The 26,447-nt window shown below is 47.0% G+C and overlaps 1 protein-coding gene across 1 annotated transcript in view; it reads right to left on the bottom strand.

Moving 5' to 3' along the window:
* The window catches only part of LOC123770936 (ATP-binding cassette sub-family F member 3), a 134,284-nt gene extending 110,505 nt beyond the window's left edge, over nt 1-23,779 (bottom strand). Inside the window, exon 1 of the mRNA XM_045763114.2 lies at nt 23,624-23,779. Within this exon, the coding sequence (XP_045619070.1) occupies nt 23,624-23,696 (73 nt within the window). The 5' untranslated portion in view covers nt 23,697-23,779. The remainder of the gene's footprint in view (nt 1-23,623) is intronic.
* Between the last annotated feature and the right edge of the window lie 2,668 nt (nt 23,780-26,447).

The raw sequence follows: 26,447 nt of genomic DNA, 5'->3' as shown, positions 1-26,447 counted from the left end.
AGAAGTGAAAGTGATAAAGCAATACGAAATAGAAAGGTAGTAAGTAAAGCAAAAGTGGAGAGTGTTGATAACGCAGTGTGGGAGTAGTACAAACAGGGACGTGAAGTGACGAAGAAGCCAGTGGCAGGCTGAACTCCTAGCCTATGTCAAGGGGATTAAGTCCCCTGAGATTAGAGCAGAACTGGTGACTGAAACAATCGAAGATGACATAGATAGATGGATAGATTTTGATGAAGAAGCCCCAAACAATCGAAACATGACTAATGATGAAATTATAGAATTAGTATGTACAGAAAAAAAGCCAGACGAGTGCAATGAAGAAGATGGAGAGGAAGAGGAAGAGGAAGAGGATGAAGAAACGTTAAAGGAAAAATGTGATATGGAAAAAGTTCAGCAAAATTTTGAATACATTCTGGCATTTATGGACACGAGTTACAGCGAGTCTGAAACTAAGGACATGATGACTCAGTACAATTTGTATATGAAGTTTTTAAAAACAAGAGCCAAGGGAATGAAACAAATGTCAATTACAGAGTCTTTTGCAATGGCTTCCAAGAAAGCTCGCATTGCATCACCTGCACCTGACTCATCGCATGTTGACCCAGTCAACCCAACAACTTCAGTCAATCCAACACCATCAACATCCACCACCACCTCTTCCATGTAAATAACTATGCTTCATCATCATCGATCATCAACATAAGCGGATCAGGACTTCAATTATTGGTGAGTACAAACAAAATACGGTCACGCATTTACGCTATGAACCTGTCGATTTTTTCCCCTAGATTTTTTTCAAATTATTTTTTTATTTTTTCCTCCATTTCTCGTATACGAACTTACATGTTAACCGACGGGTCTCGTCCCCAAGGGGTTCGGAAACCAAGTGGTGCTCTGTAACTTTATCCGGTCATGATTTTGGCCGTATAAGGGCATTTTCTGGATGTCCCGGATAAATCCCGGATAATCGAGTGGTTACAGTATATCACACTATTGAATAATATTACTGCAAAAAACTAAGAAAAAATCAATCAGACATACAGTATTGAAATAATTAGGTAATAATATCTTTATGGCACTCCCACCTGACAGCTGGGGTGGAACAGACCGCCTTGGGCACTTGCTCTGTCAACGCTTCCTTTCTGCCAGACTTCCCCGCCCTATTGCGGCCAAAATAAGTCACCTACGATTTTTTTTATTCCTTTCCCCCGTGATTGGGGAACACAAATGAACACTTTTATAAGGCGCAAGAATTTTTTGATTTTTTTTTTGTTGCACCTAGCGTTGCAGGCCAAAAAACCTTAGCGGTTTAAGGTTTAAAGCCGTTGGAGTTGGCTACCGGAAGCTAATCTTAGCAACATCAGGGTAGTTGCTCTTCCTGTAGCACAGAAAAAAGTTTTTTTGTCATTGGTTGTTTGCATTTTTATTACTTTTTATTATTTTATTATTATTAGGTATAAATCGAATCCGGGATGGTCCACTCATCTGGGTCGTCTGGCAGACCACTTAGTATTTGAGGTCTCGGGAAGGCCTGATCATGGATGTGTCTGATCACTTTGTGTTGCAGAGTGATTCTTCTGGTTATGTGTGGTGATCTGTGGATCTTATAGTTGCTGGTTGTGTTTACTGCTTTGTGGGGTTCTTCGGGTTCTGGGACATACAGGTGCTTCATGCGGTACAGCTGCCTTCTGGCCAAGTAGCTGAGCCTGGTGTTCATTGGCATCATGTTGAGAGTCTCATGGATCTGGTCTATTCTTACCCTGTTCACCAGTGACAGGCCCATCATGTAATGGAGTACTTTGTTTTGGACCCATTGGATCTTCAGCATGTTGGTTTTGTTGGTGAGGTTTAGGGGGATGTAAGGATATTCCAGACTAGGCCTTACAATCATTCTGTACAGGGGGAGCTTGACGTGGGATGGGGGTTGTTTGAAGTGGAATAGCCTCGACAGGGATCGCTTAGCCATCGCTGTCTTCTCGAAGATGTACTATACTGGGTGGAGTTAAGTAGTCTGTTGAAGTTGTATCTGAGCCCTGTGTTGGAGTTTGCGAGGGCTATGGGTTCACTCCTGATCCTTAACTCTCACCCCCCCCCCTCCCATCTTCGATTGTGTAGGCCATACAGCCGACAGTGCTTATCTGGATCTTGTCTGGGTTAGTGGTGATCCTCCATTTTCTTTCCCAGTTTGCAGTCCTGGGTAGTTCTACATTCGCCTTACAGGTTACAGTCGCATGTTAGACTAAATGGATGCTTGGGTTGGAGATTATTACGTGGGTTACATCATCAGCAAATTGGACGATGATGGTATCCCTGTACTCCGGTTGGGGTAGGTCCTTTACAGAAATGTTGAAGAGGACCGGGCACATCCGTAGCAGGTCACTTGCATGTGACTGTTCATTTAGGTTACTTCCCAGAATTCTCTCGGATATAACTTTTTTTTTTTGCAGGGATATTGCTGCATGGGCTCTAAGCCTCTGGCTGGCCCACTAAGTGTTGCTTGTTTCTGTTTTACTTGGGTGGAGTATGAGCATTAATGACTCGTATGGTCGCTTTAGTAAGATTTTGTCCCATGTGTTTAACTGTTGAATCTAAGTTAAAATCTTAATGGGTTTGTAACTGTGCACTGTGTTAGATAATGTTCCAGTGGTCTGTCGGGCATTTCTCCACAGTGCTGACATTTCCTCTCATCTTCCGGAACCTGTAAGCTTATTTCCCATGCACATGGGTATCCAAGCCTGATGCAATGTAAGTGTACTTTTGTTGTTCTACTGCTCCCTTTCATCAAACTAAGTGGTTTGTAGTTGGTTGAATTCTTGTACCAACCCACAGATCCTGATGTTGCAACTGCTGTGTTGTGGTCACTGTACAACTTTTGTAGTGCTCTATTTCTAATTACTTTCTTAATCTGTGATAGACTCTGTGGTATGTAAATGTCTACATTTCTTCTCTTAGTTGCAAGTTTTGCAGCTTTGTCTGCAATGTCATTTCCTATTATTCCCACATGGCTTGGCACCCAGTTGATAAATAACCGTCAGCCTTGTCATTTGAGTGTTTGCATTAATGATATGACATTTGCAATCCATCCTCCGAACTGACAGAACGTTTTAATACTAAGTGTAATAAGTACATTTCCTGACTGTCATACATAGTACATAATTGCACTTATGGGGCTGTTACATCTACCTCCCCATTTTATTCTCCTCGTTTTCTGTTAAGACACTCAGAATTTTAGGATGAAGTTTTAAAGTTCAGTTCCCTATACACAAGTTTTAAATATCAGGAATTTTTTTTTTTCAGTTTTATTAAACAATAGAGATTTTAAACAAAATTTGAAAATATCATGAGTTACTTTACAATTTATTGAAATATTTTAGTTTTGTTTTGTTTTATTTTATAAAACTGTAATATCAATATAGCTATATTAAGTAGTAATTGTAATCAAGAAGCAATAAAATGCTTACCTTCAAAAACTAAGACAGTTAGGTTAGGTCGTAGTTTTCTATTCAGCTTTTCAGGTAAACTCAAATATTCACAATATATTTGACAGTACGATTTAATATTAAGTGTAAATAAGTACAATTCCTGACTGTCATACATAGTACATTTTGAGGTTATCTTGAGATGATTTCGGGGCTTTAGTGTCCCCGCGGCCCGGTCCTCGACCAGGCCTCCACCACCCAGGAAGCAGCCCGTGACAGCTGACTAACACCCAGGTACCTATTTTACTGCTAGGTAACAGGGGCATGGGGTGAAAGAAACTCTGCCCATTGTTTCTCACCGGCGCCTGGAATCGAACCCAGGACTGCAGCTCCGGTTTCTTGTCCCTGCTGGTCTACTGATCCATCTGTGAAGTATATGAAGCTATCAGATGCCAAGTTTGCTTCTATATGATACCTGGTTGATACCTGGTTGATGGGGTTCTGGGAGTTCTTCTACTCCCCAAGCCCGGCCCGAGGCCAGGCTCGACTTGTGAGAGTTTGGTCCACCAGGCTGTTGCTTGGAGCGGCCCGCAGGGCCACGTACCCACCACAGCCCGGCTGATCTGGAACTTCTCTTAGAAAACCGTCCAGTTTTCTCTTGAAGATGTCCACGGTTGTTCCGGCAATATTTCTTATGCTCGCTGGGAGGACGTTGAACAACCGCGGACCCCTGATGTTTATACAGTGCTCTCTGATTGTGCCTATGGCACCTCTGCTCTTCACTGGTTCAACCTTGCATTTTCTTCCATATCGTTCACTCCAGTACGTTGTTATTTTACTGTGTAGATTTGGGACCTGACCCTCCAGTATTTTCCATGTGTATATTATTATTATTATTATTATTATTATTATTATATGCATCTGTGCAATATTATGTATCAGATGAGGATTAGTCTGGTTCTTTTTTCCTTCAAGAGTCATAATCTTAAAGTCTGCTGGCGGAGATTCCCAAGAGGCTTGCATAACAAAGTCTGCATGTATTTCGTCAATACCCCTCTCAGTGATTGTATTTGTTATATCAAATGTATTTATGGTCTTTATCACACAATGTGTCCACCTGTTGCTATTGGAGGCTCTTCTGTCCAGTGTTAGTGCTCCTGTGATTATATCTTTAACACTTTCGCCCGGGCATGACGCAGCATTGCGTCATCCACTTTAAATAATCGCCAAAAATCAGGTTTTTATCCAATTTTTGGGGGACTGGTTTTAAAATGCGCGCCGATGTCTTCCCATTTTCTTTGTTGAGCCTCGTGGCCCTCAGGCGGCTTGGTACACGCCGTGGGCCCATTGTTTTTGCTCCACTGTTGTGACCAATGTCGCCTCCCCTCGCATCTCAAACGTGTGAACATTTCGGCTATTTTCCGTGGCTATATTTCTTACTGCGGCTTTAGAAACTATCTACGATTACTCCACAATGGATAGTGATCATGAACAAGGCCCTTCCAGGAAGAAAATTGCGAAAGAAAGGCTTGAAAAGGGCGGGAATTGGGAGTGTAGCTGGAAGGCATCTGAGCGCTCACTCGCGGCTAACGCGTGGCCCGTTTTCAACTCGTCGGTGGTTGGAGAGTGACCAGGTTTTTTTATTTTATATGCTAATGTTCCTCTAGAGAATTCTATTGCGAACCCATTGAGACCAAAACGAAAGACCTAGGACGAAAATTGAGGTGACCAGAGTGAAAATAGTGAAAACATTTTATCGCGTTTGCACGCTCCTGGGTAACTCGTTCGGACTTTCTCTGTTTGCTGCGGGTAATTAGCCGGGCTTTTGGAGTTTATATGCATTTAGTGCTGTAGAGAATTCTATTGCGAACACAATGATACCAAATTTAATCTCGTAGGACGAGAATTAAGGTGACAAAGTTGAAGAGAGTATACACTTTTCAGAATTTACGCACGCTCCCGTGACACCCTGGGACCCAAATCGCACAGTTAAGGGGTGGTGCGCGGGGTAAGCCAAAGTGTTAACTGAACTGATTCTAGGTCTAGTCAATATCTTGGTCAGCGTGCAGGCAGCAATCCCTTTTACCCTTATTTCAATCGACGTTAGCTTGGTTTCTAGTCTTAGGTTGAGTATTTTAGTCCATCTGGGAGCTCTTGTTATGACTCGCATTGCACCGTTTTGAATAACCTCAACGTTTGCCCACTGACCAGGAGAAAGAGTGAGTAAGGCAGGCGCTGCATAATCAACTAGGGAATGAACGGCGTGTTTGTAAAACATTCTTAACACTTTGTGTCCCGCTCCTAGACGGGGCCCTGTGATTGCTCTCATTATATTCAGTCGTGATTTTGCTTTCTCCTTCAGATATTGAATTTGCTTGTTGAATGTCATTTTAGAATCTATCCACACTCCGAGATATTGATATTGCGTAACCCACTGAAGGTCAATGTCTTGAATGCATAGGTGCCTGTCTGGAGTGTTGCTGCCTAGACTTCTGTGCAGATATTTTTAGCCCTAAAATACTGCATTCAGATGTTACTTTATCTAATGCACCTTGTGCTTTATTTAGAAGAACCTGTAATGACTAATGCTATATCATCAGCATAGCTTGGCTATTTAACCCCTTCTGCAAATGTCATGGTAACGAGCGGTTACCATGACATTACTTTTTACATTACGTGTAACATTAGGATGTTAAAAAGACTAGGACTGAGGCCCATTTTCATGCAAGTGGTAGTCCAACACTTATCCTTGCAACTTTATTCTGGCATACCTGTGACTTAGGTAATCTTGAATCCATGCTAGCATATTTCCTTTTACACCTTTTTTAACTAAGGTGTGTAAAATTGCTTGAGGGCTTGCAAGTTCGAATGCTTTTTCTAGATCAAGGAAGATCACTATAACTGGACCTGAGTTAACTGTTCCTAGTAATGTTACTATACAGTTGGCAGTATCTACTCCTCTAGTGAAGCCAAATATGTTTATGCAGGTCTCTAGTCTCCACAGTAGCCTATTTAAGACCATCAGTTCTGCAGTTTTACTAATGCATAATGTTAATGAAATGGGTCTGTAATTGTCAGGTTCTTTCGGCTTAGGAACCGGAATGATGTCTGCTTTCTTCCAAGAGGTCGGCAGTTTGCCTTGCTACCAAGATGCATTGATAACGTCCAATATTCCTTGTTCTCCAGCAGGACCTGCATGTGCGACCATTGAGTATGTAATGTTATCAGCATCTGGTGCAGTGTCCTTACCACTTTTTTTTTGGCTCTGGTTAGTTCTTGTTTGGTGAAGGGACAGTCACATTCATCATCTGTAGCTATGCTCTCATGAATGGCTGTCAACCTCTCTTGTTTTAATTGTTCTTGCTGCCTTCTGACCATTGCAGGAAGCTGATATGAAGCTGCTCTTTCTGCAAATTGGAGAGCAAGTCTCTCAGCCTCCTGCAATGGTTGAATACATGCCTGTGGTTGGGATGGAGGCCAGAACTAGGAGGTTCTGAGTTCTGAGCTTCAGGTTCTGAGTCAGATGAGGTGTCGTCTGCTTGAGGTGTTGAAGGAAATAGAAGACGCCTCACACCAGATGGTCCCGGTCTGTCAACATTGCCATCATCAGCTGCTGGTCCTAGTCGGCCAACATTGCCATCATCAGCATTTATATCCGGAGCATGTGGGATGGGGTTATCTGTGTTAGGCCACTCATCATTTTCCCACCTCAACAAGGACCATATTGCTACCTCATGAAACTGGAGCAAGGTCATTTTTTTCTGATCACTGCTGTAGTTCTTGTACAACACATAGGCATTATGGAGAGCCTTTTGCAGGAAATAAAAGGTATTTTTTTGGTCCACTTATGACTTTTTTCAGGTGAACTTGTAATATTTTACCATTTGGTCAAAGTGGTCAACACCTTTCATGTAGGTATTGTAGTCACATATAGCCTTTGGTTTGTTTACAGTTACAAGGCTCACTGAAGTTGTTCCGTCACGTTTTCGCACTCTTTTCTTTCGTTCGACTTCCTGTGTGTCAGCATTGTGGCAGTTTATGATTAGTGAGACGACTCACTTGTCTCACTTGTCTCATTTATAATCCCACAGGATTATAAATGTATTATCCTTGCGGCTGAATACAATTTTATCCACGGGAATTTTTACACTTTGCTTGCTGTTGCAGAGCCTTGGGGGCGCCACACAGTAATCTGATGGTTCCACACGTGTAAACACCATGTTGACGTAGCTGTTCTGCGAGGCTGACAGAGTTATAATAGTTATCCATATACAGATGATAACCCTGCTGCATTAGGGGCTGAATCAAGCATATGACTGTCTCCACTGTTGTTTTACCAATCCCAACATACACCTCAAAGTCCTATATGTAGCCCAATGTTGATTCAGCAAATATGTACAATTTTATTCCATACTTATCAGACTTATTTGGATTATAAACCTTGAAGGATTTCCAGGATTGACCCACGCCATGACATTGTTCCTTCATCCAAACTCAATTCTTTCATGGGAATGTATACTTATGAAAATTTCCCCGTAAGATATTTTATCACTTGCCAAAATGTTATCAATCTGTCTTTATAGTTCTGGGGAATGGACTTGTTATTATAACTATGAAAAAACTGGCCAATACGTTGGAATCATTTCGATGTCATGAAAGTATTGAATGTACGCATATGTCACAGCCAGCTTGTTTGCCAGTACAATTCTCATCGTTGGTAGTTTTGTAATACCCATCAACATGGCCAGACCCAAATATCGTGCCATTTATTTACAGTTACTTCTCACTAAAGACTCATTGCACTCACAGAAGCATTCTGTAGAAATTGTTCTGCATACAAGTTTATTTCAATCGTCAAATACTCAATCAATGCACGAGTCAAAAATAATTGTACAAATTGTATAGGCGTGGTAGGTGTTGGTATGCTCAGGCCTGGTGTTCCAGTGAAACTTTCTACAGATGGTGGAGTGTTGTCAGTACACCAGGCATCATCAAGATTTGTTTGTTGAGTACGTTCTGCACGCATCCGAGCAGGAGGCTGTGGACGTCCCCCGTCCTCCTCCTCAGAATCCTCACTCAGACGAATTTTGTTCGAACCACAACGCTATAAATGCTTCATGTGACCACGTACTATAAATACAAATAATTGCCAACAGAACCTAAGCAGCTAACCTATGCCTATATATGTACAATATGCTTATATATTATAATATTAATTTATATTTGAGAAAATTCCCATTTTGAATGAACAGCATGTAAAAATTTATGAATGTGTCTGTGGGGGTCGACCGTTGGATGTAATGGACTTGAGCTGAGGACAGTTTGCACACACACACACACACACACACACATATGAAGTATGAAGTATGCAGTATGAAGAAAAAGTGCTTAAATTAGAAGAGGACAATGGAGCTCTTAGGAGTGAGCTTTGCACTCTAAAAGGGAATATTCTTCAACAAGGTAAGATTATTACTGCATTAACAGACAAGGTAACAAATCAGGAGGAGCAAATCAAGGAACTAGTGAAAGAAAATGAGGCATGGAAAGTGAAGTGTGGTGACTTTGAAGAAATAAACAAGAAAATAGACTCGTATGGTGAACAACTCCAAGCAAGCCTAAGGGCTAACATAGAGTTAGGTAAGGATCTCCAACTGGATACTTCACTGACAACTCACATAGAGGAGGTGAATAAAGAACTAGAAAAGTATAAAGAAGAAATAAAAGCGACATATGCTGAAGTTGTAAAAGAGAAAGAGACTATCAAAGAAGTGTGTTCGGAAGTCAAAACCAGAAATGACCAACAAGAAGCAGAAATTAGGCAAGCAATTAGGAAAGAACTGGTTACCAACAGTAAACTGGTACAAAACACTGCAGATAGAACTAAGTCCATAATCATTTTTGGATGTTTAGAGAAGGAAATTTCATCTAGGGTGGACCGAGCGGCAGAAGAGATGAAAATCATAGAGAAAATAGTAGGTTTAGGAGAAGGCTCAAAGGAAAATGTCAGTGATTTTAGAAGAATAGGAAAATATGAGAAAGAAAAGAACCGCCCCTTAAGGGTGACCTTTAATGGAGTGAAAAACATGATGGAAGTGCTAAGAAATGCCAGGAAACTGCAGAGTGATGAGGTTGGCAAATCTTGGTCAATAAGACAAGACCTCTCCAAGGAAGACAGAGAAAAGCTGAAAATGAACTTAATTGAGGCAAAACGTCTAAATGGGGATAGAAATGAAGAAGACAGAAATTCTTTTTTTTTACAAAGTGACAGGGACTGGAAAGCTTGTGAAATGGTACATAAAAACAAAGCAACAAGATCAGTAGTGGAAGGGGGAGTAAAGAGCAAAGGAAAAGGGAACATGTTCCTGAAAATTGTATATACCAACATAGATGGAGTGAGGTCAAAAACTTTGGAGTTGCAAGATATAATCCAGCTTAGGGTCCCAGATATTGTTGCATTATCAGAAACGAAACTTGAAGGAAATATAATAAATGAAGTCATATTCCCAAGAGGCTACTCAGTTTGGAGACGTGACAGGAAAACTAGGAAGGGAGGAGGAGTGGCTGTACTGGTGAAAAAACACCTGAAGGTAAAAGAGTTAATATTTGAAAACCCTCGAGATATTGACATAATGGCATTGCAGGTCTGGAATCAGGATGATAACCTGATAATTGTAAATGCCTACAGCCCACCAGCAAGCAACACGTGGACAAAGGAAGAACTGGATGACAAACGAGAGGGCCTCATAATGGTCATGAGAGATATTATTGTACAAGCAGATAAAGATAAATCACGACTGTTGATACTGGGGGACTTCAACTTTAGAGCAATAGACTGGGAGGCCTATGAAGCAAGAACGGAGGACTTTTGGACATGCAGATTTGTGAACCTCATTCTGGAGACATTCTTGTATCAACACATAAAGCAAGCCACAAGAATGAGGGAAGGAGATATACCGTCAGTACTGGATCTAGTATTCACCAGGAAAGAAGAAGAGATTTTTGACATCCAGTACCTTCCTCCCTTGGGAAAGAGTGATCATGTCCTGTTAGACATTAAATATGCTTTAAGATATCATCTAGAAGAAAATGGGGACATTGAAACAGTTGATAAACTCGATTTAAAGAGAGGCAACTATGGGGAACTTCGAAATTTTTTTAATGAGTGTAATTGGACAGAATTGTTGCTAGGCAGGGAAGTAAATGAAATGTATGCCAAATTTTTAAAACTATACGAGGAAGGCACACAAACATTCATACCAAAACAGAGATGCAGGACCAGAAAACAGGATTGGTTCGACAGAAATTGTGAGAGGGCAAGAGACCAAAAGACACAAAAATGGAATCAGTATAGGAAGAGGCCAAACCCCCAAACATACCAGCGATACAAAGATGCGAGAAACAATTATACAGCAGTAAGGAGAGAGGCAGAAAGAAATTTTGAAAAAGGGATAGCAGATAAATGTAAAACAGAACCGGGCCTATTCTACAAATTCATAAACAACAAATTGCAGGTAAAGGATAATATCCAGAGGTTGAAAATGGGAAACAGATTCACGGAAAATGAAAAGGAAATGTGTGAAACATTAAATGAAAAGTTCCAAAGTGTGTTTGTACAAAATGAAATCTTCAGAGAACCAGACACAATAAGAATTCCAGAGAACAACATAGAGCGGATAGAGGTGTCTAGAGATGAAGTGGAAATAATGCTAAAGGAGCTCGGGAAGAACAAAGCAGCTGGCCCAGATGGCGTTTCACCATTGGTTCTGAGAGAATGTGCATCTGAGCTCAGCATTCCACTTCACCTGATCTTTCAGGCATCCCTGTGTACAGGTATCGTAGCAGACGTGTGGAAACAGGCTAACATAGTTCCAATCTACAAAAGTGGCAGCAGGGAAGACCCCCTCAATTATAGACCTGTATCATTGACAAGTGTAATAGTGAAAGTATTGGAAAAGCTAATCAAAACTAAATGGGTAGAACACCTGGAGAGAAATGATATAATATCAGACAGGCAGTATGGTTTTCGATCTGGAAGATCCTGTGTATCGAATTTACTCAGTTTCTATGATCGAGCCACAGAGATATTACAGGAAAGAGATGGTTGGGTTGACTGTATCTATCTGGACCTAAAAAACCAGCGTTGAATGTAATGAAACGCCATTTTCTGGGTGAGACCCGGAGGCTCCCCGGAGCTTTACCGGCTGATATGCTAATGTCAGACTTTGGCATCAGTCATGTGTATGGAGTTCTAGGGCCTACCGGGGACCACGAGCCAGAACCTGGCCCCCTCAGAGAGGCAAGGGGAGCAATGGCCTATAGAAACCCCCGTGTGGTTGGAAGCATTCTATGTCTGCCATCGACCGGGTCAAGCATCCAGAAAGGTAAGCATTCCAAAACAAACCCCTATTCTGGTGAAAATTGCTACCTAAGCCGAACTAGTGAATAGAACTCTTCAACAGAAAACACGGAAACTAGTATGACGTCATACGTCACCGCGCCGCTGTCTGCGCAGCTCCCCCCTCCCCGGGAGGGGGAAGGGGGAGCCCCAGACCTCCCACGCCGGCTATCCACCCATCAGTTCTGAGGCTGGATGTCAAAACACGCGAAAAACGCCGACCGGAGGGAGGGAGGGTTGCCGGGGAGCCTCCGGGTCTCACCCAGAAAATGGCGTTTCATTACATTCAACGCTGGTTTTCTGGGGGGAGCCCCGTCGGCTCCCCGGAGCTAACTACCCACAGAGGAAGGTCAAAGGGACAAAACCGGGAGGCGGACACCACGCACCCCCCAAGGAGGCGAGACAACCGGCAGCAAACGCCAACCCAAGGCGCCACAGCCCCGAAAATCCCGGGAACAACACGAGAACCACGAGCAGCAAGGCCCCTGCACGAACACCAAAAATCCATGCCCGAAAGACTGCAAGGCCACGTCGCCCAGACGGCAGCGAGAGCAGCGAAGCCACGAATGCCACAGGCATGAGGGAAGAACACAGGCAGCTTAGCCGCAAGAACACGGCTGACCACCCGGGACACCATCACCCGCGAACCGGGAAGAACAGAACCGGATCAACGCAAAACGCGCTCCGGACCCAAACGCCGTGGCACGCAAACAACAGCAGAGGGCCGCCACTGAACACAAAAACGACACACCCCCGGCCCGACCAACAAAGCACCAACAAACCCTGGACCCCTCCAGAATGCAGCAGCCCCACTCCGCGCCAGTAAAGATGGAGACTGCTGCCAACAAACAACCAAAACGCTAAAACCGAAGCAGCAAGAAAACACAGCGAACCGACCCCCAGAGGCAAAGGCCCAAAGGAAAGAGCCGACGAAAAAACACACCGGAACCGAAGGGGCACTACCAACCGAGGAGAAGACAGAGCACGCTGACCAGAGACCAGGATGGTGCAAGCGGCGCACGAACAGGCCGGAGGTGAAATGACGCACAAGACAGCTGACTAACGGTGCAGAAGCAACACCAAGACCGAAAGCAAGCTGAAGCGACTCCGCCTGCGCCGCACGAAAAGAGGCGACAGTATGTGGCAAGACGACGGCCCCCAACCCCCACTAGAAAACCAAGCCGAGAGTAAACCAAGCCAACAAGAAGGACCCACCGAAGAAGGGACAGGAAAAGGAAGGACCGCCAAAATACCCCATACTGCCGCCAAGAAAGCACGCAGGTGGGACACCTACCACGAAGCCACCCGACCACCAACCGGAGGCGAGACCACGAGGCAGAACATAAGCAGCCCCGACAAGGCCCCCCCGAGCCCAGGAAAAAGGCGGAGCCGCGAGAAGATCTCGGGCGCGACCACCGAAACCCAGGCGGCACAAGGAGATGGAACGTCTGCCGAACAGAAAAACTCCGAAGCATGCAAGCCCGCCAGGAGTTCAGAAACGACGGGTCCGACGCGAGACATCGCAAGAACCCCCCCCCCAAAAAATAAAACAACAACAACCGGCAGGGCAAGCTAGGAAAACCAAAGAAGGAGAACAACCAGGGGTGGACAATCAGGCAGGGACAAAAACCCCACGCAATCCCCAGGCACAAAACGGCAGCAAAGCGCCACTCCACAACCGGACACAGGAACAAGGACACGCCACCGTGAAACACGGTACCAATGCTCACGTGCAGCAGCAGCAGCAACAGGCACCACTGCAACATGCAACATGTAAATAGCAACTCCCCTCTGCAAAGGCAGAGAACGGAGCAGGCAGACCCCAGACAGGGCCAACGGAGACACGACAAAACCCTGCAGGCCCAGAAACCTGCACCAGGCGACCGACGGCGGAGAAACCCCGCTCGATACCTGCTGGATGAGGTACTGGGAGCTCTTTTACACCTCAAGCCCGGCCCAAGGTCAGGCCAGACCGGCCAGAGGATGGCCCACCAGGCAGCTGCTAGGAGCAGTCCACCGGCCCACATACCCCCACAACCAGGACGGGCCGGAACTGCCATACGAAAACAGGCCAGTGCGCCCTGGAAGTCCACGGACGAACCAGCAAGAAGGCTTATGCTCGCAAGTAGGTCGTGTAACAAGCACAGACCACTGATGGTAATACAGTGTTCCCCAAAAGTGCCAATAGCACCACTGCACTCCACTGGTACTATCCCGCAAGTTCTACCAGATAGGCGGGACCCAAGAGCCAGAGCTCAAATCCTGCAAGCACAGCCAGGAGCCTCACCAGGTGAGTACAGAACCAACCCTACAACCCCCACACCTCACAACATTAAAAAAGGGAGGTCCCCTGAACGACTCCAGCATGGGTTGGACATGCACATGAGGGGGACAGGAAGGGGTGATAAAGGGACAGTCACTGGTGTGCGAACGGTCTCAGTCGTACAAAATTATACCTAAATAAAGACAGGTATATGAACACCGCCGCATCCAGCGCCCGGCCAAAAGACGCCAGACCGCAGAAACTCACCTGGCGAATGGTGGCTCGAACTTGACACGACTCAACCGTGCCCAGAAGAACTTGGGAGCACCGCCAGGTGAAGACGCCAGAGCCGGACCCGCAGGAGAACAGGGAGAGGCGAAGGAGGCGGTCCACACCCATGACACAGAAAACCGCGGTGTCCTCCCCACAACTGGGAACCAGGACACCCCTGGCGCAAAGGGGCACATACCGCAGCCAGGGAGAAGAACGAGAGGCGAAGCACTGTAGCAAAAAAGGGCGCAAAACCCCAGCACTGAACCATCGCCCAGACCAAAACAAACTCCACGGCGCATGCGCATAACACACTGGCCGAACCGCACACCCTCCCTGCGGGAAGGCGCCAGCCAGGACTATTGCACGAGAAAAAGAGCCAAAAGAGGAAGCAGGAACAATAAAACCGGCCAAAGAAGCAAAGAGCCCAAAAAAAGGGAACCCAAACGGGCGACAAGTAGCCCAAACGGGCGACAAGTAGCCCAACCGGGCGACAAGTAGCCCAACCGGGCGATAAGTAGCCCAACCGGGCGACAAGTAGCCCAACCGGGCGACAAGTAGCCCAACAGGGCGACAAGTAGCCCAACAGGGCGACAAGTAGCCCAACAGGGCGACAAGTAGCCCAACAGGGCGACAAGTAGCCCAACAGGGCGACAAGTACTAGGAGCCGACAGACGTTCCAATAATGCGGGAAGTAGCGAAAAACCTTCCCGTACCCTCGAGAACACAGAAGCCAACACTAGTCCCGAAGGCACACGAAGGCGCAGGCGCACCCGAGATCAAAAGTCACGCAGAACCCCATCGAACGGGGAAACATGACAAAAACACCATCCCAAAAAGCGGGGGAGGAAACATCCACCCACAGGACGGAACCAACCGACTCAAAGGCCAAGGAACCGAGCCCGGGGAGGGGCCGACGTCCAACAGCACGTACGGCGAGTGGGGAGGAAAGACCCCACTCCGCGTAACCACAAGCCCCGCCGAGAGGGGGATAAAACCCCCCACGGGGTCTAACGGGGCCAAGGCCCCCCCAAGTCAGCCCCTCCCCAGCCCCGGGAACCTACACGACAGGCCCTGGGGCCGAGCCGTTCCCCCAAAGCCCCGGCCGTACCAGAAAACCGGGGCAGCCGTGAAAACACTAAGGAAGGGAGCCCACTGGCAGACTCATACAACACGGCTGGAGGAACAGGCCCAAATGCCCCCGTCACTACCCCGGAAGGGGAATTCCCCGAGACTGCCCGAGTCTCAACACCACCAAACACCCCGCCCTGAACCTACAGACGGTAAGGAACCGGATACAGGCAGGAAGGGTGAACCAGGGGAAAGACAAGGGGGCGTGGATGGAACCGAAGCAACCAACACCCCCAAGTCCCAAAACGAAATACAACGGGGCAGCCCCGGGGCTCCCGGGGAGGAAACCACGAGAACGTTGCCACCACCAAGGCTCAAGTGCAACGCCCCTGCTGCCCGCACCCGCTTTGTTAGCACAACTGGGTAACCGAGCCACAACGAGCAACCAAACTCGCAGGACACCGGGTCGAAGGTGTCACCGACCCCACAGGCAGCAGACGGAGGCAAAACAGAGAGTCACCCAGAGACAAAAGGTGAGAGCAACCCTCAAACTCGCTGGAAGCGAGGGGGGGGCTCTGGGGTCACATCCATCGGACCCGCGCGCCCCCAGGGGTTTCCCAGGGTCCCGAGCGTTTACTTTAAGAGGACTCGCGCTCAGGTAATCCCAGGCAGGGTACTGCTAACCGGCACCCAAGCTACCAAACAACTTTCTAAGAGCTGAACCCCCGGGACGTGTACACTCACGGGGACCTAGCAGGGGGTACCACCAGAAATACTCAGAACACAAGGGACACAAGGGGCAAGAACGAAGGCAGACCCCCCCACCAGGTATATAAACAAAAGAAAAAGAAAACCCCGCAAGAGGACAGCGTACCCAAGCGGAACAGAGCCGGCCGCTATGATTGGTAAAGACAAGCTGCACAGTACCCCGCGCCCCACCAGTGCAAACACTGCCCCTTACTCTAAGGCGAACAAGGGAGACAGAACACCCGAGCACACAAAGAGCGGCCGAAAACCAAGCGGTAAACGGCCAAGCAGGGGCAGGACCCAAGGAACTTGTGGAAGGTGGCCCCAAGCCCCAAGGGCAGTACTTACAGGGCACCTAGGGAAGGGAACCCTAGGCGCATGCAGCCCGAGTACTGAAGAATCACACCCGGCTCACGCACCACCTAGAAAACAGACACCACACTCTAGGTACAGTGCTGAAACAACCACTGGAGCCGGAGCACATAACCATTGCCTATAGCATCAGCCGAAGAACTGATGGGTGGATAGCCGGCGTGGGAGGTCTGGGGCTCCCCCTTCCCCCTCCCGGGGAGGGGGGAGCTGCGCAGACAGCGGCGCGGTGACGTATGACGTCATACTAGTTTCCGTGTTTTCTGTTGAAGAGTTCTATTCACTAGTTCGGCTTAGGTAGCAATTTTCACCAGAATAGGGGTTTGTTTTGGAATGCTTACCTTTCTGGATGCTTGACCCGGTCGATGGCAGACATAGAATGCTTCCAACCACACGGGGGTTTCTATAGGCCATTGCTCCCCTTGCCTCTCTGAGGGGGCCAGGTTCTGGCTCGTGGTCCCCGGTAGGCCCTAGAACTCCATACACATGACTGATGCCAAAGTCTGACATTAGCATATCAGCCGGTAAAGCTCCGGGGAGCCGACGGGGCTCCCCCCAGAAAAGGCTTTCGACAGAGTTCCACATAAGAGGTTGTTCTGGAAACTGGAAAATATTGGAGGGGTGACAGGTAAGCTTTTAACATGGATGAAAAATTTTCTGACTGATAGAAAAATGAGGGCAGTAATCAGAGGCAATGTATCGGAATGGAGAAATGTCACAAGTGGAGTACCACAGGGTTCAGTTCTTGCACCAGTGATGTTTATTGTGTACATAAATGATCTACCAGTTGGTATACAGAATTATATGAACATGTTTGCTGATGATGCTAAGATAATAGGAAGGATAAGAAATTTAGATGATTGTCATGCCCTTCAAGAAGACCTGGACAAAATAAGTATATGGAGCACCACTTGGCAAATGGAATTTAATGTTAATAAATGTCATGTTATGGAATGTGGAATAGGAGAACATAGACCCCACACAACCTATATATTATGTGAGAAATCTTTAAAGAATTCTGATAAAGAAAGAGATCTAGGAGTGGTTCTAGATAGAAAACTATCACCTGAGGACCACATAAAGAATATTGTGCAAGGAGCCTATGCTATGCTTTCTAACTTCAGAATTGCATTTAAATACATGGATGGCGATATACTAAAGAAATTGTTCATGACTTTTGTTAGGCCAAAGCTAGAATATGCAGCTGTTGTGTGGTGCCCATATCTTAAGAAGCACATCAACAAACTGGAAAAGGTGCAAAGACATGCTACTAAGTGGCTCCCAGAACTGAAGGGCAAGAGCTACGAGGAGAGGTTAGAAGCATTAAATATGCCAAAACTAGAAGACAGAAGAAAAAGAGGTGATATGATCACTACGTACAAAATAGTAACAGGAATTGATAAAATCGACAGGGAAGACTTCCTGAGACCTGGAACTTCAAGAACAAGAGGTCATAGATTTAAACTAGCTAAACACAGATGCCGAAGAAATATAAGAAAATTCACCTTCGCAAATAGAGTGGTAGACGGTTGGAACAAGTTAAGTGAGAAGGTGGTGGAGGCCAAGACCGTCAGTAGTTTCAAAGCGTTATATGACAAAGAGTGCTGGGAAGACGGGACACCACGAGCGTAGCTCTCATCCTGTAACTACACTTAGGTAATTACACTTAGGTAATTACACAGGCAGCAGCCTGTGGCAGCTGTCTAATTCCTAGGTACCTATTTACTGCTAGGTAACAGGGGCATTAGGGTGAAAGAAACTCTGCCCATTTGTTTCCGCCATCGCTGGGGATTGATCCCCGGTCCTTAGGACTATGAATCTAAGGCGCTGTCCACTCCGCCACCAGGACCCCAATATCCGAGGGGGCCTGGTAAACACTTTAAACCCAACACTTCTCAACACATAATCTAGATAAACCACCTCAAACCACCTCTAGATACAAGGAAGATAAGCTTTAGGCTGCACAATGAAACTTCTATAAGCAACTTTATTACTGCTGCTGCTAATAACAACTGGGAGGCTGAATTAGGTGACATAGTGACCATCAACCTAGCAGTGCAAACATCTCTTCAGAAACTCAAAACCTATATAACTCCCACTGTCAAATGCTAACGAAACAAGTTACAAATAAAAGGTTAAACACTCCATGGCTTACAAAGGGTATACTTAAATCTATTAATAAAAAACATGACCTTGAAAAGAAGTATAGGTTAGGAGTCGTCTCCAAAGAATTTTCAAAGATTTACTCATCCATGTTGTCTAAAATAATTAGAAGAGCCAAAATAAAATACTACAAAAATAAATTTACCCAAATTAAGGGCAACATTAAGAAAACATGGAGCACTATCTCCCAAATATTAGGTTCAAAAAAGATTTTGAATAAAAAACCAATTCTCCTATCCAGTGATGATGGTGTGCTTTTGGCCTCAGACACTGCTATTGAATTCAATTGGTTCTTTTCATCCATTGGTACATTCCTTGCTCATGATATTCCATCCTCACTCACTAATATTAATTTAAAGACTACCTCACAGGTAACTGTCCAGGGTCTCTGTACCTAGCTCCCGCTTATTCCTCTAATGTTAATGAGGTAATCCTTTCCCTTAAAACTAAGTCAAGTGCCCTTGATGAGATACCATCTCTAATTTACAAAAATACCTTCAGATTTCTAGCTCCTGCCATTGCATTGCTCTTCAACAAATCACTTGAACTCCAAACCTTTCCGAATAGTCTAAAAAAAGCGAGAGTGACCCCTGTCCACAAATGTGGTGATCTCACTGATGTCAACAATTACAGACCTATCCCAATTCTGCCAACCTCGTCAAAAAAATTTGAAAAGCTAATCTACAAGCAGCTTTACTCATATCTAGCCAAACTCAATATACTTAGCTCTTGCCAATATAGTTTCAGACCCAATAAAAGCACTAACGATGCACTTATTAGTATGATTAACTTGATACATACAGCTCTTGATAAAAATGAGTTCCCTGTTGGGTTATTTGTGGACCTGCGTAAAGCTTTTGACACTGTCAACCATCAAAACCTTCTTCTTAAATTACATCATTATGGAGTTAGAGGACACTCCCTGCAATACCTCAAATCTTATCTTACTGACAGGCTCCAGTATGTTTCTGTGAATAATTCCACTTCTCCCACCCTACCCATAAACATTGGTGTTCTACATGGCAGCATACTTGACCCTCTCCTCTTTCTCATCTACATTAATGACCTTCCAAATGCCTCTCAACACTTCAAACCAATTCTATTTGCTGATTACACAACTTTCATTTTCTCCAGTCCTGACCCTCTTGCTCTAAATGTCACTGTAAATACTGAACTAAATAAAGTCCATCTTTAGCTAACTGCCAACAAACTCACCCACAATATTGACAAAACTTTCTATATTTTGTTTGGTAATAAATCCTCAAATGAAATTAATCTAAGAATAAACAATATACAAATCAGTAGTAAAGTTGATGGTAAATTCCTTGGTATCCTCATCGATAACAAGCTAAATTTCCAGGGACACATTCTAAATATAGCAAAAAAAGGTTTGAAAACTGTTGGCATTCTTTCCAAGATCAGATATTATGTACCTCGCCCTGCCCTGGTGACTCTCTATTACTCTCTCATCTATCCTTATCTCAACTATGGTATTTGTGCTTGGGGCTCTACTACCCAAAATCATTTACGTCCTCTAATTACCCAACACAAAGCTGCTATTAGAATAATATCCAACTCTGGCCCCAGACATCACTCGGTATCCTTACTCCAATCTCTGAATATGTTAGATATTAAGTCACTGCACATCCTCTCATGTGTACTCTATATATTTAAAACTCTGAATTGTAACGTCAATCCTGACCTTAAAAGCTTCTTAGAAGATTGTAACGGAACCCATGAGCACCACACCAGAAACAAATACTTATTTGATATTCCAAGAGTACAACTTAATCAAACTAGAAATGCTCTACAAATCAAGGGACCCAGAATGTGGAATGACCTTCCCAATTTTGTCAAAGGCTGTACCTCTCTCAACCAGTTTAAGATGAAAACTAAGTACTACCTAATTAACTCCATGTAACATACCTTACCCCTAAATGTCCCTTACCCCTAAATGTCAACCCATGTCCTACTTTTTTTTTTAAACAATGCTGTTTGTTGACCAACTTGTATATTGGCTATTTTCTACAATGATCCCCCCTTTTTTATCTTTTATTTTTTTCTTTTAACGCAATTTATACTTTAGGCTCAATTACTTTTAAGTTTAAGTCTAAGTGTTTTTTTCCCACACCTTGCCCGAAACGCTATTCGTACTAGTGGATTTAGGTATTGTATGTACTACCTCTATCTATAAATCAATCAGAATGTTTGTAACTCTGCATCTATGTATGTACTTTTCCTAAATAAAATATTATTATATTATTATTATTATTATAATCTGTAGTCATGGCACCACTGCATAAACCCAACCCTACACCCCTCAACACAATCTGTAGTCATAGCAACACTGAATTTTAATCTTTCAAAGAATTTATTGCACCTGAAAATATTGATTATAAAAACAAAATATATAAAACAAAGGCAAGAACCAAATCTCTCATCTTAGGCCTAACATGACTATAAGGCCTATATTAAGCCTAGGTTAGGCTGCCTTCACTGTTTTGTTTGAATGTGGTCACTGTTTGAGCTCCGGTACATTGGTGATCGAGGCAGTGAACAACACAGACTGTCATATACTTAACACAATTAAGTATACTCACATTTTCTCACTCACTATGTTGTAAAATGGTGTCTGGCCAACTAATATCAATTAATGGTGCTCAAATTCGATTTTAAAAATACAAATACAGAAATATCTTTACAGAAACACCAAAAAAAGTTTCCAAGTATAGTAACAGGGGGACTTTTTTTTTATTATTAAATGACACTATTATCATGTCTGTAAATGCAATATTTATTGAGATATTGACCAAAATATTGAAGTGATCGGATGTGAAACAACGTCCCCCATGGGCCTAGCCCCCCCTCCCCTCCGAGGTGTCACTGTCTGGACAGCAAGACACATACAAGTCAATTCATATAAAGAACACTTCACCAAAAGATTTTAAAACCTACCTAATCTAACCTAACCCAACCTAAGCTAAGCTAACCCAACCCAAATTAACCTAACCTAACCTAATCAAATCTAATTTTTTTTAGATATATACAAGAGTTGTTACATTCTTGTAGAGACACTAGTACGCGTAGCGTTTCGGGCAGGTCCCTGGAATACGATCCCCGCCTCGAAGAATCGTTGTTACAACCAAGTACACATTTTACTGTTGCGTTAAACAGAGGCTACAGTTAAGGATTTGCGCCCAGTAAATCCTCCCCGGCCAGGATACGAACCCATGACATAGCGCTCGCGGAACGCCAGGCGAGTGTCTTACCACTACACCACGGAGACTGGTAAACCAAACTGGTAAAATCTACTATAACCTAACGTAACTTAACCTAACCCAACCCAAGTTAATAATGCACATCATAGCCTAACGGTCTGCATCTTAGTGGCTCTAGGTGATGTACCTGCGGACCCATGACTGTATAGAGCTCAATCACTGTATTGTGCACGAGTTGACCCGTTCTCCGTCACGACATCTATAGAACACATTTTAAGGGAATTTCTGAATTAAGAGATGTGTGCCCCAGGTCAGGGCACACTACACACCTGTGAGCCCCAGGTCAGGGCACACTACACACCTGTGAGCCCCAGGTCAGGGCCCACTACACACCTGTGTGCCCCAGATCAGGGCCCACTACACACCTGTGTGCCCCAGATCAGGGCACACTACACACCTGTGTGCCCCAGGTCAGGGCCCACTACACACCTGTGTGCCCCAGGCCAGGGCCCACTACACACCTGTGTGCCCCAGGTCAGGGCCCACTACACACCTGTGTGCCCCAGGTCAGGGCCCACTACACACCTGTGCCCCAGGTCAGGGCCCACACCTGTGTGTCCCAGGTCAGGGCCCACTACACACCTGTGTGCCCCAGGTCAGGGCCCACTACACACCTGTGTGCCCCAGGTCAGGGCCCACTACACACCTGTGTGTCCCAGGTCAGGGCCCACTACACACCTGTGTGCCCCAGGTCAGGGCACACTACACACCTGTGTGCCCCAGGTCAGGGCCCACTACACACCTGTGTACCCCAGGTCAGGGCCCACTACACACCTGTGTACCCCAGGTCAGGGCCCACTACACACCTGTGTGCCCCAGGTCAGGGCCCACTACACACCTGTGTGCCCCAGGTCAGGGCCCACTACACACCTGTGAACCCCAGGTCAGGGCCCACTACACACCTGTGCCCCAGGTCAGGGCCCACTACACACCTGTGTGCCCCAGGTCAGGGCCCACTACACACCTGTGTGCCCCAGGTCAGGGCCCACTACACACCTGTGTGCCCCAGGTCAGGGCCCACTACACACCTGTGTGCCCCAGGTCAGGGCCCACTACACACCTGTGTGCCTCAGGTCAGGGCCCACTACACACCTGTGTGCCCCAGGTCAGGGCCCACTACACACCTGTGTGCCCCAGGTCAGGGCCCACTACACACCTGTGTGCCCCAGGTCAGGGCCCACTACACACCTGTGAGCCCCAGGTCAGGGCACACTACACCTGTGAGCCCCAGGTCAGGGCCCACTACACACCTGTGTGCCCCAGGTCAGGGCACACTACACACCTGTGTGCCCCAGGTCAGGGCCCACTACACACATGTGTGCCCCAGGTCAGGGCACACTACACACCTGTGAGCCCCAGGTCAGGGCCCACTACACACCTGTGTGCCCCAGGTCAGGGCACACTACATACCTGTGTGCCCCAGGTCAGGGCCCACTACACACATGTGTGCCCCACACACTACACACCTGTGAGCCCCAGGTCAGGGCCCCCATACCCAGCAGGTGGTGTTGCCCACGTGTGGAGCGGCCACAGGGAGCCCAACACCAGGGGCCCCTGGCCCTCCAGGAGTTGTCTTGAGGGGCCCTGGGGGGTGGAGGAGGGGCAGTGCCCCGTGCCCTGGAGACCCCGTGCCCCGGGGCAGCCTCACCTTCGACATACTGGAAGATTTCCTCGTCTATGTTGGGGAACTTGTCCCGCACCAGCTGACTCGGCACTGCCATGTTTACACTCCCGGCCCGCGCTCCGTCGCCGGCCCCTCCCCGGGGTGCTGGCCCCTTCCCGGGGTGATGGCCCCTCCCCGGGGTGTTGGGGCCCCTCCCCGGGGTGTTGGGGCCCCTCCCCGGGGTGTTGGGGCCCCTCCCCGGGGTGCTGGGGCCCCTCCCCGGGGTGTTGGGGCCCCTCCCCGGGGTGCTGGGGCCCCTCCCCGGGGTGCTGGGGCCCCTCCCCGGGGTGCTGGCCCCTCCCCGGGGTGATGGCCCCTCCCCGGGGTGTTGGGGCCCCTCCGCGGGGTGTTGGGGCCCCTCCCCGGGGTGCTAGCCCCTCCCCGGGGTGCTGGGGCCCCTCCCCGGGGTGTTGGGGCCCCTCCCCGTGCTCCCTCCCCGGGGTGATGGGACCCCTCCCCGGGGTGATGGGACCCCTCCCCGGGGTGCTGGCCCCCTCCCCGGGGTGATGGGACCCCTCCCCGGGGTGCTGGCCCTATCCCCGGGGTGCTGGCCCCTCCCTGGGGTGCTGGCACCTCCCCGGGGTGATGGGACCCCTCCCCGGGGTGCTGGCCCCTCCCCGGGGTGCTGGCCCTTCCCCGGGGTGTTGGCCACTCCCCGGGGTGCTGGCCCCTCCCCGGGGTGTTGGCCCCTCCCCGGGGTGCTGGCCCTTCCCCGGGGTGTTGGCCACTCCCCGGGGTGCTGGCCCCTCCCCGGGGTGCTTGCCCCTCCCCGGGGTGCTGGCCCCCTCCCCGGGGTGCTGGCCCCCTCCCCGGGGTACTGGCCCCTCCCCGGGGTGCTGGCTCCTCTCCTCGGTGCTGGCCCCTCCCCAGGGTGTTGGCCCCTCCCCCCCCCCCGGGGTGCTGGCCCCTCCCTGCGCTCCCTCCCCGGGGTGCTGGCCCCTCCCCGCGCTCCCTCCCCGGGGTGCTGGCCCCTCCCCTAGGTGCTGGCCCCTCCCCGCGCTCCCTCCCCGGAGTGTTGGCCCCTCCCCAGGGTTCTGGCCCCTCCCTGTGCTCCCTTCCCGGGGTGCTGCCCCCTCCTCGGTTTGCTGACCCTTCCCCGGGTTGCCTGCCCCTCCACGGGGTGCTGGCTCCTCCCCGCGCTCCTCCCCAGGGTGCTGGTCCCTCCCCTCGCTCCTCCCCGGGGTCCTGGACCCTCCCCCAGGGTGCAGGCCCCTCCCTTTTTTTTAAGTAAAGAGGAGGGAAAGGCATAGGTGAAAGAAAGTCTAGAAGTGGGAAATACAGTGAGAGGTATGAAAGCAGGCGGGCTGTCCACCTTGCTGACACGATGTGTGGGTGTTGGCAGCTATAAGTTAAGCTTGCTCTCTCTTGTCAGGGAGCTGTGAGTGTGTGAGAGGTTCTTCACATGTGTTTCACAATATATGGATGTCTATAGATGAATACTGTGTAGCATTCATACATACACACTCTGATACTTCCATACTTGTTGTTTTGTTCAAGGCTATTTATTTTATTATTATTATATATTGACTTATTCATACATACACATACATATTGTCACGGTAAAATCTCTAGGAAGAGATTCGGCCTACTCCATTATCGCCTATTCTACTCATTCACGTCTATGTACAACCCGTTCTCGCAAATTTAATAAGTCAATATTGACTTATTAAATATGTGCATAGGTGACATACTTAACATAATAGTTTCCCTTGAAAAGCTTCATAGAAAACACCAACCTTACCTAACCTACTTAGTATGTTAAGATAAGCATCTTGTTGCTTCGTAATTACAATTATTACCTAACCTATAATAGGTATAGGTTAAGTAATAATTGTAATTACGAAGCAATAAGATGCTTATCTTAAGATACTAACAAGGTTAGGTAAGGTCGGTGTTTTCTATGAATCTTTTTAAGGGTATCTATTATGTTTAGTATATCACCTATGCACGTAGTTAATAAGTCAATATTGACTTTACGAATTTGCGAGAACGGGTTCTATGTAATAAAGAACTGCAGCCAAAAACAACAACAACTACTACTACTTCCAGACGTCTAGACAGTACCACCAGTCTACCTGCACCAGGACCCGTCACCCACCTCGCACCTGGGTCGCTGGGAGGCCACGCCCTCCCAAACAAGCACTTCAAGTGAGCCGGTTCCTAGTTAAAGAAGACTATCAGGGCCCTCTGGCCGGCCGATATTCTGTATATATAGGGCTACCAAGCTCTCCGAGATTCAGATTACTCCTGAGTGCTCCTGCTGAGTAGACCTGTTGACACATCTCGGTGTGGTAACAGAGCTATTTAGTTTGACTCACAGTATTCCGCACCATATTTTATTTTGCACCTTAACGTAACGTAATTTGATTATTCATCTTGTTTGTTTTGCACATTTTGTATTAAAGCCAAGCCTGGATATTTTTTGTAATTTGTTTAAATTCATATTTTTATCAAAGTAAAGTATTTTTAAATGTTTTTTTCCTCTGCTTTATCCTACAGTTTACCTCACTGTGAATACACATTTTGCAGTTTACTTTTTTTGTTAATATTTTGTGACTGGCATTACAGACTGCTCGACCATCAACATTTCCTGTCACAATATATATAGACGCTGCTTGCATGAAAGCAGGGAAATTTCTGGGGGGGGGAGAAAAATCATATGGGCAGCACCTTGCGTGCGGCAAGCGCTGCACGCGCAATGATCAGGGGGTTACCTTACCTTGAGGTTACCTTGAGGTGCTTCCAGGGCTTAGCGTCCCCGCGGCCCGGTCGTCGACCAGGCCTCCTGGTTGCCGGACTGATCAACCAG

Source organism: Procambarus clarkii, chromosome 14 (assembly GCF_040958095.1).
Source record: "Procambarus clarkii isolate CNS0578487 chromosome 14, FALCON_Pclarkii_2.0, whole genome shotgun sequence".
Taxonomy (NCBI): Eukaryota; Metazoa; Arthropoda; class Malacostraca; order Decapoda; family Cambaridae; genus Procambarus; species Procambarus clarkii.
Note: the sequence above shows the minus strand (reverse complement) of the source record. Positions and strands in the feature narration are given on the sequence as shown.